Consider the following 14,792-nt stretch of genomic DNA (forward strand, 5'->3'; position numbering starts at 1 on the left):
TAGGCCCTTAAGAATTTAACAGGAACAAAATGGTACACCACCTGTGTACGCACAGGTTACACTAAAGGGAAAACTGTCAGAATAGTCACTATACTGCACTATACTTCCTGGTAGCACGGGTGACACTGAGAAAAACAATGCTTACAATGCCTGTATCGTTTGCTCTGTTCATCTGATATCGCCTTCTTTCTGAATATGCAAATTAGCAGTAATTGACATGGGTGGGGTTACGGTTCAGCCTTCGTGCAATGTGACTTCAGCGCTGTTTCTTGGGCTCTTGGCCCAGCTAATCATTATTCACTGCCTCCCTCCACCTCTCCCCCTCCTCCCCGCTCTATAATCGCGTTTACTGCGCATGTGCAGCCTCCTGGCTACATCCGGAAGCGGCCTCAGCGCAGTTATGAAGCCGCTCTGAGGCTGCTTCCGGGTGTAGCCAGGAGGCTGCACATGCGCAGTAAATGCGATTACAGAGCGGGGAGGAGGGAGGCAGTGAATAATGATTAGCCGGGCCGAGAGCCCAAGAAACAGCGCTGACATTACAGTGCTGAATAGTAACCGCGCCCATGCCACTTACTGCTAATTTGCATATTCAGAAAGAAGGAGATATCAGACGAACGGAGCAACGGATCCAGGCATTGTAAGCATCGTTTTTCCTGACAGTTTTCCTTTAATAGAGGACAATATGCTCCGCTACACAACCTGTACTAGGCACTAAGAGCAGATGATTATGGCTTTTAGTGCTCTGCTCACCCTAACTGGCTGGCTACTATTAGCTTTTAAGTTGTTGTACACACCAGTGCTGCAGTACACAGTTGCTGTGTACTACACCCAAAATTGCACTCTCAATCTCTCTCCCTTCCCTATCAGTGCTTCTAGGCTGGATTTGGGCTTGAGGTGAATCTATGTGTAGAAATGCTTTTCTGTGCAACACACACTGCTCTCTGTCCCTTTCTCTCTCTGCAATAGAATGCTGAAGTGACTGGCCGCAAGATGGCTGCCGATTATATAGGGCTGTGACAGGCTGCATGCTGCATGTGATTCTGGCATAGGAGGTTTAACCCCTTAAGGACCAAGCCCATTTTAACCTTATGGACCAGACCAATTTTATTTTAGCATTTTCGTTTTTTCCTCCTCGCCTTCTAAAATCCATAACTCTTTTATATTTCCATCTACAGACTCATATAAGGGCTTGTTTTTTGCGTGACAAATTGTACTTTGTAATGAATCCTCTCATTTTACCATAAAATGTACGGCGAACCCAAAAAATTTCTTTTTTTAGGGAGGAAAGTTAAATGAAAACCACAATTTTGCACATTTTGGAGGGTTTTGTTTTCACATTGTACACTTTTCGGTAACAATTACATGTGTTTTTTATTCTGTGGGTCAATATGATTAAGATGATACCCATGGCTAGATACTTTTATATTTTTGTACCACCGCTTAAAAAAATCTAAAAGTTTTTGTACAAAATCAGTAATCTAAAATCGCCCTATTTTGAACACCTATAATTTTTTTATTTTTTCGTATATAGAGCGATATAGGGCTGTCATCTGTACTTTTTATCGATACCTTATTTGCATATATTAAACTTTTAGATCGTTTTTTATAATTTTAAAATAAAATAAATGGAATAAAATGTGACTAAAAAGCAGCATTTTTGGACTTTTTTTTTTTTTTTTTTTTTACGTTTACACCGTTCACCGTACGGGATCATTAAAATTATAGTTTGATAGTTTAGACATTTACACACTCAGCAGTACCAAATATGTTTATAAATAAATTTACGCTTTTTGGGGTTAAAATGGGAAAAACTGATAATTTCCTTTTTATTGGGGGAGGGGATTTTTCAATTTTTTATTTTTACATTTTTCAACTTTTCTTTTTTTTTTTTTTTACACTTTTTATGTCCCCATAGGGGACTATCTATAGCAATCATTTGATTGCTAATACTGTTCAGTAATATCGGTGAACTTCTGCTCTGGTCTGCTCGATCTCAGACCAGAGCAGGAGATGCCAGGAGATGGACGGAGGCAGGTAAGGGGACCTCCGTCCGCCATTACAGATGATCGGATCCCCGCGGCAGCGCTGCGGGCGATCCGATCATCTATTTTAACATGCGCACTGCCACAGATGCTGTGATCTGTACTGATCATGACATCTGATGGGGTTAATGGCGGACATCCGCGCGATCGCGGATGTCGGCCATTACTGGCGGGTCCCCGGCTGCTGCTAGAAGCCAGAACCTACCGTGTATGACGCGAGCACCGCTCCGATGCTCGCAATCATACACATGATGTAAATGTACGTCTGTGGTCGTTAAGGGGTTAAATTCCTCACTGATCCATGCCTGATTCATTTTAGTAAAAGTAATTTTTTCCACAATCTTGTTTGCTTCGGGGTGACCACGCTACAACATGCAAAGACAGAAATGAGGAAACATCTAGGACTGACAATTAGTTTACCAGACACATTTTTTAAGGATGGTTTCATCTTTTTTGGGTGAATTTTCACCAACCTACTTGTCAACTTTAAGATTCAATGCTTTGGACTGCATTTATCTTACAAGGTATGTATAAGGCAAGTTTAATAAAACCAAAAATTTAAAAGATACAGTCGCTGTAGAAGCCGAATGTGTTTGGAAAGCACAGGCTTTTTAGTGTAATGCATGTTTGCGTGTACACAACTAGAAAGATTTAAGGTATGTTTGCAGAAAAATTTGAAATTCAACTGTGTTAACAGGCCAGATACGTGTCAGAGGAAAATTCTTTTGCATGGCAGAGAGGACAGCACAATGAGTACTGACAGTGTTTGATGAACTATATGAAATACAACAGACCTGTATTAACACTACAGGCTAGATACGTATAACTGCAACATGCTTTTTAACTGGCAGAGAGTACTGCACAATTCGTACTGACGGTTTTTGTGGAAATATATGAAATGCACCAGAACTACAGGCTAGATACAGATCATGGCACTGGTTATTGTTTCTGGTTAAGGAGCACTATTCAATTCAGGTATTTGCCGGAATGAGCCTTGAAAAAGGCTTTGGATTTGTGGCAGCAAAAGATGAGGCCTTCAGAGGCTGGGAGAAGGATGTCCTCTTATCTGCTGTATAGGAGCCCGTATAGGTTTCTTGTCTGGGGATTGACTCCTGTTCACACACACAAGGTTTCTCTTTCTAATCTGTATCTATCTATCTATCTATCTATCTATCAATCTATCTATCTATCTATCTTTATTTCTCTTTCTAATCTGTACTTCTATCTTTCTAACCACTAACTATCCCTATGTCTGTCTCTCTCCCTCTCTCTGCCTCCTCTCTGTAGAAGTTCCGAGTGCTCTGAATGTCTCTTCCGAGCGCTCTGATGTCTTCTTATGTCTTTTTTGCAGCTATTAACCAGTCTGTGACATACTTTCACCCTGACATTGATGGAAGATTACAGGAATTGACCTTTGATCAGGAAGACGTCAAGAAGATCTTCTATGGAAGTTTCCATAAGGTAAAATATTGATACTTTTGTGCTGTAAGATTAGAAAGACAGCTCCATTGTCTAGATATCTTCTTTAATGTGTATTTGCTCTTTGACTCCAGGTACAATTGGCTTTTAGCAAAGAAAATATCAAGCTCCATGTGGATTGCCAGATGGTGGCCGAGAAGACAGTCAAGACCATGGGGAAGGTGACCACCTTGGGGTTTGAGATGTTGGGCAAATTAACAAGAACAAGAGGTCCAAGGAGCGGCTCCTCAGCAGTAAGTGTACCTGAGTCGAATTTTAAAGTCACCTCTATATACAGTATAATTATATACAGAAGATACCCAGATTATACCAGCATGGTACATATCACTCTATTACAAGAAGATGTATAACTTATGCCAGCTGTACATATATAAGTTTATACAGTATATGCCCAGGTTATACCAGCATGGTCCATATCACTATATACAGAAGATATATAACTTATACCAGCTGTACATATATAATTATATACAGTATATACCCAGGTTATACTAGCATGGTCCATATCACTATATACAGAATATATAGAACTTATACCAGCTGTACATATATAATTATATACAGTATATACCCAGGTTATACCAGCATGGACCATATCACTATATACAGAAGATATATCACTTTTACCAGCTGTACACATATAATTATATACAGTATATACCCAGGTTATACCAGCATGGTCCATATCACTATATACAGAAGATGTATAACTTATACCAGCTGTACATATATAATTATATACAGTATATACCCAGGTTATACCAGCATGGTCCATATCACTATATACAGAAGATGTATAACTTATACCAGCTGTATATATATAATTATATACAGTATATACCCAGGTTATACCAGCATGGTCCATATCACTATATACAGGAGATATATAACTTATACCAGCTGTACATATATAATTATATACAGTATATACCCAGGTTATACCAGCATGGTCTATATCACTATATACAGAAGATGTATAACTTATACCAGCTGTACATATATAATTATATACCAGGTTATACCAGCATGATAGATATCACTATATACAAGAAGATATTTAAAGGGGTACTCCGGTGAAAAACTTTTTTTTTTAAATCAACTGGTGCCAGAAAGTTAAACAGATTTGTAAATTACTTCTATTAAAAAATCTTAATCCTTCCTGTACTTATTAGCTGCTGAATACTACAGCAGAAATTATTTTCTTTTTGAAACACAGAGCTGTCTGCTGACATCATGAGCACAGTGCTCTCTGCTCACATCTCTGTCCATTTTAGGAACTGTGCAGAACAGCATATGTTTGCTATGGGGATTTCCTTTTCGCTGGACAGTTCCTAAAATGGACAGAGATGTCAGCAGAGAGCACTGTGCTCATGATGTCAGCAGACATCTCTGTGTTTCAAACGGAAAAGAATTTCCACTGTAGTATTCAGCAGCTAATAAGTACAGGAAGGATTAAGATTTTTTAATAGAAGTAGGCCAGTTGAAGCACTATGTAGTGCGAAACAGCATTGTCGCCTCTCTGTGGTACCCCCCCTGTGTGTCATCTCCGTCTTCTCCCTGGGCAACCCTGTTGTGAGTATGTGCAATAAAGAACTTTGCTGAACAGAAGAACGGTGAGTTGCCGACTGCTTTCTTTCTCTACTTACAAGTTCGATGGATCTACTCCTCTGTTAGTCTGAGCACCACCAGCTTCTCATTAATCAGCCACTACAGAGCTATAGCAGTCCAGAGGATCAGAAGTAAGCTGTGCCGATTTATCTCTTGTTTCTTTGCTAATTTACAAATCTGTTTATCTTTCTGGCACCAGTTGATTTAAAAAAAAAAAAAAAAAAGTTTTTCACCGGAGTACCCCTTTAACTTATACCAACTGTACATATATCTTTATATACAGAATATGCCCAGGTTATACCAGCATGGCCCATATCACTATATACAAGAAGATATATAACTTATACCAGCAGTACACATATAATTATATACAGTATATACCCAGGTTATACCAGCATGGTCCATATCACTATATACAGAAGATATATACCTTATACCAGCTGTACATATATCATGATATACAGTATATACCCAGATTATACCAGCATGATCCATATCACTATATACAGAAGATATATAACTTATACCAGCTGTACATATATAATTATATACAGTGTATACCCAGGTTATACCAGCATGGTCCATATACTATATACAGAAGATATGTAACTTATATCAGCTGTAAATATTGTAAGGATTTCTCCCTGGGGATAGCTCTGGGATCGTCCTTGACACCGCCACAGGACACGTTTCCACTTCAATCAGCAGGCAAACAACAGTACTTTATGCAAGTCCGGCTCCTCGCCAGCCTTATTAGACAGGTTGCAGGATAAATAAAAACATAACACAGGAACAAAACAAAATCCTAGACCGTCCAGTCACTAACTAAACAATCCAGCGTGCCCAGACTATCAACGGGTGGGCTTTTTCTGGCCAGTTAAACTTATGCCTGCAACCTTCTACTCACTGTTCACTCACAGCGTTTGCAACTTCTTGCTGTGTGTTCCGTCCACACTTGACTCTTGGGGCCACTCACAGCTCGGGCTGTGTGTTCTTCCCCATGACCCCTGCCTCCCCTACAGCCAGCTTTTTGTCTTCTAGGTTGAGCCCAGACTACTCTATTTGACTTAAATTAATTTTTAAACTTTATAAAATATTTGTAGAAGATTAGATTATTATTTTTCCTGAAATTTAATTAAAACGCCCTAGGTATAGGTTTACAAAACACAGGGTAAACTTTATCCCCATGGCTGTCCCTCTTTAAATAAAAAAAGATCAATGAACCAGCTCCAGGATGGCCTCATTTTGCTATGTTAGTTTTTTTTTTTTTTCTCCCTTTTTTCCCCCCAAAAACAATACAAACATAATAAACATCACACAAAGAAAAAAACAAAAAGACACTCAAAAAAAAAAAAAAAAAAAAAAAACTAAAGAAGAGTAAAGAACTAAAGAAAAGAGAAAAAACCCATTCGTACTCCCATTAATATAATTAGTGTTGAGCCGCATAGGCCATATTCGAATATTGGCCATAGGCCATATTCGTCATATATTCGCGAATATTCGCATATTCGCAATATTCTCGTTATATTTTCGTGTATGCGAAAATTAACATATTCGAAAATTTGCATATACAAAAATAAGCATAAGCAAAAATTCGCAAGCCAGTCTCACACAGTAGTATTAGAGCCTTCTTTATACCACACAAGCTGGAAGCAGAGAGGGATGATCACTGTGATGTGTACTGTGAAAAAAAAACGAATATTCGTAATTACGAATATATATAGTGCTATATTCGTGAATATTCGCGAATATGCGATATTCGCGAATAAAATGTGCATCGCGAATATTCGCGAGCAACACTAAATATAATCTCTTTCATGACTGCAATTCTCGTCTTTTTGATTAGAGGTTAGTGGATATACATCTAAGTCAATCATTGCAGCTTAATTTGCATCTATATAATTTCCATAGTCTCCAGTTTTGTTCATATATTTTATTCTGTGGGGAATTCTTCATTATCAGGCCCTCCATCTTATAATTCCTATGCACAATATTTTCTAACTCAGTAATGTTTGGGATGTTTCCTGATTTCCATCTTTTGGCTATTTGGGTACGTGCCACAAACAAAATATGTGTTATTACTATCAATTCTGGGTCCGGCATGGTGTTTGTAGTTAATGATTGTAGTGCCACTTCCGGCCCCTAATTACATTGTCCAATAATCTTAAGAATTAATAAAAAAAACCTGGTTCCAGAATTTTGGGATTTCACCGCAGTCCCACCATATATGACGGAAGGAACCTACTTCAGTATTACATCACCAGCAGTATTTTGAGACTTCCGTTGAGAATTGGTTTAGACATAGTGGGACCCAATGCCATCTATATAATATCTTTCTAGAGATATCTAAATGGTTTTCACAATGAGAAACTCTGAAAGGTGAATCAAACTCAAACTCCCATTCCTCTTGTGTATAATTATGACCAAGATCTTCTTCCCATTTTAATTGAAAATAATGGGTACATAGAGTTTTGAACAATATTAAATGAGCATATGCTTCCGATGTCCCCTTATCAGTGCGTTCTTTATTTTGAAAATAAACTTCATAAGGGGGATATGTTTGTTTTTTTGCACCATTTAAGAGAGGTTATAAGATGTCTTAACTGTAAATATTTAAAAAAAACTTTTGACGATATACTAAATTTAGAACATATATCAGTAAATGGAATAAAAGTATCTTGTTCACCAATATCTGCTAATTTGTCAATACCTCGATTTCCCCACGCTTCCAGATTAGTGTGTGGGAGTAAATATTGTACAACTCTAAACGGAGTATCAGAGTAGTTTGTAAGGTTTATTATACCTTTACTTTATATACTTTTCCATATTTTAATACCTGATACAATTGTAGGAATATTACTGGTAATCAAAGATTGCGAAATTGCTAAAATCCAAAGGGCTACATAAGTTGGTATTTTCATCTGATTTGCCTCTATTGAGACATAATTTATGTTGTCGATTATGCCACCACTATTTTAGTTGAATCAATACAGTTGCTTTATAATATGTTTCAAAATCCGGGCATCCTAGTCCCCCTTCTGATGTGGGTGCATCTAATACATTAGTCCTGATTCTTGCCTTCCCGCATTTCCAAATATAACTCCAGACCATAGTTTGTAATTGTTTAATACTAGAAACTGGTTAAATAAGAGATAGATTGTGAAAAAGGTACAACACTTTAGGTAAAATAAACATTTTTATTATGTCTATACGCCCTATCCTAGACTTAGAATATGATTCCAAATCCTCCTTTTTGTTTAATATTAATGGATCCAAATTTAAGAGGGGTAGGCAAGATAAATCAGGAGATAAATTCATACCCAGATAAGAAATACTATCCGTGGCCCAATTTAAAGTGTATTGCACCTTCAATTCCTGTTTTTGTTGTTCTTCCATTTTTATAGGTAAAATAAGTGATTTACTATAGTTCACCTTATAATAGCTAACTTTTGAATAGTCTGCGATTATTTCCATAAGTGCTAGAAGTGAACTTTGTGGAGATGTTTGTGCTATTAATTTGTCGTCGGCAAAAAGGTCAATTTTGTGTTGCCTATTCCCTATCCTGACTCCCAATATAAAGGGCGACGCTCGTACAAGTTCCGCAAATGGCTCCATAATAATGGTAAATAATAATTGGGACAGGGGACAGCCTTGGCGAGTGCCATTGTGTATATAAAAGTTTTTTAGACATAACCCCTCCTTCGAATACTGGCGCAGATGGTTCTAGATACATAGCCATGACATAATTTAAAAACCCTATTGGTAATCCATACTTACATAAGACTTCTCTTAGGTATTCCCAATTTACTTGATCGAACGCCTTCTCCGCATCCAAAGACAGGAGAAGGTGTTTAACCTAGTTGAGCCTCTGCAATTCTATCCAAAAATCTACGCGTACCATGAAAAGTTTGACGACTCTCCACAAAACCTACTTGGTCTGCATGGATCAAAACCGGTAATATTTCAGTCAGCCATAAGGCTAAGAATTTCACGTAGAGCTTGAGGTCCGTATTTAAAAGAGAAACCGGTCTATAATTCTCTACATTTATCATAGATTTCCCAGGTTTAGGGATAGTTACAATAACAGCCTCCAACATATCAGCTGGCATCTTACTCGTAAGTTGGACTTGTCTAAATAATCAGGTAAGATGTGGAACAATAGTATCCATATGGGTCTTATAAAAATCATTAATGGCCGTCTGGGCCTGGGGCCTTTCCATCTTTAAGAGTTTTAATTGCATTTGATACTTCTGCTTCTGTTATATCACTTATTAAATTTTGTAATTGTTCCAATGATAGATTTGAAGGAGATATATCCGATAAGAATGTTTTAATTAAAGCTAATGTCGGATGAGGGATGCTCGAGTCATTTACGATGTAATATAAACTAGAGTAATATATTGAAAAAGCTGCTATTGCTTGAGGGTTAAAAATTTTTGTTCCATCTTGATTTTGTAAATATGTTATTATTGATTTAGATTTTTTTACTTTAACTTGTCGTGCTAAAAATGACCCAGATTTATTAGATTGTCCATAATGCTGAACCTTAAGCTGCCTCATAGCTAGGTCATATTTATACAGGTCTAACAAATGCAACTCCTCACTGAGTTTAGATATACGGTTGGCCAAACAAGCTAAAAACTGAAATTTATTTTGCCTATGTAAATTAACCAGTTCTTCTTGAATTTTAATTCTATGTACATGCCTTTTTTCTTATTATATGATGTTTGACTAATTATGTGGCCTCTAATATTAGCTTTGGATGCGCACCAAAGAGTACAATGTAACTCTACCGTGCCTTTATTATGGTCAAAGTAGTCCTTAATATTATTAGCCAATTTTTCCTTAAGCTCTGGATTTGATATAATATGTGAACTAGCTCTCCATAAGAATGAACTGTTATCCACCAAGGAGTAACGAAGGGTTACTGCGACCGGGGCATGATCTGTCCAGGTCATTGTCCCCACCGATGACTCGTCGATAGCCTGCAACAAAGGTTCTGTGACCAATATATAATCAATCCTGGTGTAGACTCCATGACGGTGGGGGAAAAAAGTATAGTCACACTCAGTTGGGTGCTGAATTCTCCGCACGTCATAAAGTCCACACACGGATATAATATCTGTGGGCTCAATAAGAGTACGAGAGGAAGTTGAGTCTGCATTTGGCCATATAGTTGTGTTAAAATCACCCAATACAATTACTCTTTGTTTTCGATCGAAAGGATTTTTAGCTATTAATGAATGAAAAAATACCTTATAAACCAACCTTTAGGATCAATTTTCACCTACGGGTCTACAACAGCTAATGACTCCTTTATTATTAAAGCAACTCCCCCCTTTTTTTTCCAGAGCTGGGGCTACAAAAATATAAGGAACATTTTTATGTTGTAATCTCCAAATATCTCATTCCTTTAAATGAGTCTTTTGGAGGCACATTATTTCATCATTAGTACGATTGGCCTCCTCCCACACCTTTGATCGCTTATATGGAGGATTTAATCCTTTACAATTGATAGACACTACGCAAATTCCCATGGTGGTAGGTGATTCCAATTGCCCAAAATCTGATTATCAAAATAAAATAATATTGCAAATCCTCCATCTATCCACTCAGTTTCCTCTGGTCTATGATTCTTATTACCACAATCACACACATTCATATAAAGAAAAAGAATTTAAAAAACGGAAGAAAAAACACGGAACTTCTTTCTAGTTCCCAAAGGGTCATCCAGGGCCCATATGTTGACCTTTAGGGCCTCTGTCTGAGGGGGTATTAGCAAATAAATATATATATCATAACCAAAAAAACAGCATTCTTAATTACAACTTATTCAAGTCGTTCAATTCAGGTGGCAAAAAGGGGGAGAAAAGTTAAAGAACACACAAGGTTACTATATTATATCTTATTCATAGCCAAAAATATTAATCTTTAGTATCCTCCCTTTTTTGACATAGGCAAAAAAAAAAAAAGGTTCTTCAGGGGTTCTACCTCTACCAAAAATATTAATCTATAGTATCCTCTACTATTTCTTTGTCCATTCTTCAGTCATCTTATGGCCTTCTTGTGAGTTTTCTACACATCTGACATAGACTCAGAAGATCTTTTGGGGATTCTACCACATATTTGTATGTTAGTATAACCTTTACAGGGAACCCCCATCTGTACTGAATTCCGTTTTCTCGTAAAAATGTATGTCCCTTCAGAGAACTCTCTTCTACGCATTAGAGTTACTGCTATCAAGTCTGTAAATATAGTTAGATATTAAAAAATTTCTATCAAGGGTGGAGATTTTCGCATGGCATTCATTATCTGCTCTTTTATATAAAAAAAATGAAGTCTTACTATTGTGTCCCGGGCGATGGCTGATGAGAGTTTTGATAACCTAGGAAGTCGGTGAGCTCGATCAATGCAAAGGTCCAATTCAGTTGCAGCTGTTAAGAGAATAGAGAAAAAATCTTTAATGAAAACCATAAAATTTTCCGGTCCAACAGTTTCGGGAATTCCTCTATATTCCTCTGTATTTCGACGTGTACGGTCTTCTGCGTCGGCTTGAACACTTTTTACAGCAGAGCGTAAGTCCGATTGTATAGATGATGTCAAATCAGCAAACAAACCCATTTGTGGCAATAAATGTAGTGGGTTAATATGGCAATCCAGTTGCATTTGTCAGACTGTAGGATTTATTGCTGACACTTGAGGGTTTTGAATCTCCATATCTATAGTTTGACAATATGTGTATGTCTGCGATGGTTCAGGGGTTAGTTCTAAATCAAGATTTTCTGATTGTTCCCCTTTTCCATCAGAACCATTTCCATTGTTAGTGAAAAAATCTGTCACTTTAAGTAGGCTATTCTTTTTTTGTTTTTTTTTAATCTCTTCTAGTTCTCCTTGTATGGCCCATTTCAGCTTCCATTAGTACTAATGGGACAGACCCTGATTTATCTCAGGATTGGCTTCAACTTTTATTCTCCCTTTTCCCACCAGGCCTTTTCACACTTACTTCCTTTTAAACACACTTCCCCTCTCTGCTACTTCAATAATAAGGCCCCAGGTGGAGGTTTGTCCAGGATCAGCTAGGGAAATACACCCTTTCCTTGCCACAATGTCACAATATATAATCATATACATTATATACCCAGGTTGTACCAGAATGGTCCATATCACTATATACAGAAGATATATAACTTATACCAGCTGTACATATATAATTATATACAGTATATACCCAGGTTATACCAGCATGGTCTATATCACTATATACAGAAGATGTATAACTTATACCAGCTGTACATATATAATTATATACAGTATATACCCAGGTTATACCAGCATGGTCCATATCACTATATACAAGACATATATAACTTATACCAGCTGTACATATATAATTATATACCCAGGTTATACCAGCATGATCCATATCACTATATACAGGAGATATATAACTTATACCAGCTGTACATATATCATGATATACAGTATATACCCAGGTTATACCAGCATGATCCATATCACTATATACAGGAGATATATAACTTATACCAGCTGTACATATATTATTATATACAGTATATACCCAGGTTATACCAGCATGGTCCATATCACTATATACAGAAGATATATAACTTATACCAGCTGTACACATATATAATTATATACAGTATATACCCAGGTTATACCAGCATGGCCCATATCACTATATACAGAAGATATATAACTTATACCAGCTGTACATATATAATTATATACAGTATATACCCAGGTTATACCAGTATGGTCCATATCACTATATACAGAAGATATATAACTTATACCAGCTGTACATATATAATTATATACAGTATATACCCAGGTTATACCAGCATGGTCCATATCACTATATACAGAAGATATATAACTTATACCAGCTGTACATATATAATTATATACAGTATATACCCAGGTTATACCAGTATGGTCCATATCACTATATACAGAAGATATATAACTTATACCAGCTGTACATATATAATGATATACAGTATATACCCAGGTTATACCAGCATGGTCCATATCACTATATACAGAAGATATATAACTTATACCAGCTGTACATATATCATTAAATACAGGAGATACTCAAGCTATACCAATTACTGTGGCCGATTCCTTAATTTTTCTCGCACCACAGAATGGGTTAAGCTATGCCTGTCTTCTCATAGTGTCCAAAATCTGCATCAGAAAGTCATTCATTGTTCTCCCTAATGCAATGTCACCCTTGTGTCGGCGTAGGCTCCCGGCATATCAGCCCCGGCACAGAACGCCTTATTTTCATCCGTCATCCAGATTTATTTAACCTGAGACATTTTAAATTTCCAGTGATCAATGGGTGTCATTTGGAAGAGATTCAGGCTCAGACTGATTCCTGCATCTCGGGGAATGGAGAAGAGTCCGGTTCTCCAGAGGGCGTTTAAAGCAAGGCGATAGCATCTGGTTATTTATAGCAGCGTGGGTCAGTAGAGAGGGGATCGCTGATGGGGGACAAAATGAGCCGAACATCAACGTGTTCATTTAATTATGAACTGTGGGAGCTGCCGGGTGGCATCTGTCCTTAAATACCATCACAATGTGTCTGAGTATGCAGCAACCGATTACACAACATTGTGCCTATAACTGCTGGACATAGGGGGTGTTATTACCATGTTGTTATAGCAGTTTTTTGTAAGATGAGATCATCAATGAAATAAATGGAATCCCTAATTTGTATTATTGTGGTAAATGTGCGACCATGTATAGGCATACATTACTCTTTTTAATGCGCCAAAGAAACAATAAAGTTTTCTCTGTCTGATATACAGGGAAAGAACAGATTGTGGGATAAAGGAAGCAGAAGAATGGAGGAAAAGTGCATTGGGCAACCAGTTGATCATAAATAGCTCTCCATGGGTCACAAAATGGCGAACTATGTTTATATCAATGTGGCTGATTCTACAGTGGTCAGGCTGAGATATAAAGTCTTTTGCAGAGATGGTTGGGAAAGGGGAGGAGGTGGGGGTGTAAAGCTTTAATGGGCACTGCCAAAAACGTTTTATATATCTAATATAGCTTTGTTAAAAAATGTATATATTTTGCGTGAAAAAATAATCTTTACTTCATATCACTAGAAGTCCTTCCACTGCCCAGAACATCGTCTTGCCTCTTCAGCTATTGCCTGTGTGTCTTTAGTACCAAGATAAAATGCAGAAAGTATGGGCGTAACAAGCAGGGCTCTGTGCATGCAGCCTGTTCTGTGAGCCGGGGGCGTGTCACAGAGTAGTGATTTTTTAGCTCTAAAGCGTGAGGAAGTTCCCACTTGAGATGTAAGGACTAGCAAGGGAATGCCCCCTCCTCCTCTGTAAACTGCATGCAGTGTGACTAACATAAACAAGGGAATTAGGAGCCATACAAAGATGAAATCCAGGATTTAAGCACACAGACAGGATCAGCACCAGTTATAGAGTAAGTCTGGAACATTTTTTTTCTTTTATCTCCTGACAGATCTTAAAGGACACTATAATGGAGATTCATGATATTGTGCATGGATCTTTTACATTCTAAATGTAGCAGAAAGAGGAAATGTCATAAAATGCTCTTCTGAAATTGCCATGGAATAGCAGTCCAGAGCCTAGGTGCAGCACAGAA

At 37.4% G+C, this 14,792-nt stretch overlaps 1 protein-coding gene across 2 annotated transcripts in view; it reads left to right on the forward strand.

Annotated features, from left to right (window-relative positions):
* COL20A1 (collagen type XX alpha 1 chain) overlaps positions 1 to 14,792 on the forward strand; it is a 156,600-nt gene that overhangs the window by 117,866 nt on the left and 23,942 nt on the right. For both annotated transcript variants that reach the window (XM_056547885.1, XM_056547886.1), the window contains 2 exons: positions 3,394 to 3,503; positions 3,596 to 3,754. In XM_056547885.1, the coding sequence (XP_056403860.1) occupies positions 3,394 to 3,503; positions 3,596 to 3,754 (269 nt within the window). The remainder of the gene's footprint in view (positions 1 to 3,393; positions 3,504 to 3,595; positions 3,755 to 14,792) is intronic.

Source organism: Hyla sarda, chromosome 12 (genome assembly GCF_029499605.1).
Source record: "Hyla sarda isolate aHylSar1 chromosome 12, aHylSar1.hap1, whole genome shotgun sequence".
NCBI classification, from domain to species: Eukaryota; Metazoa; Chordata; class Amphibia; order Anura; family Hylidae; genus Hyla; species Hyla sarda.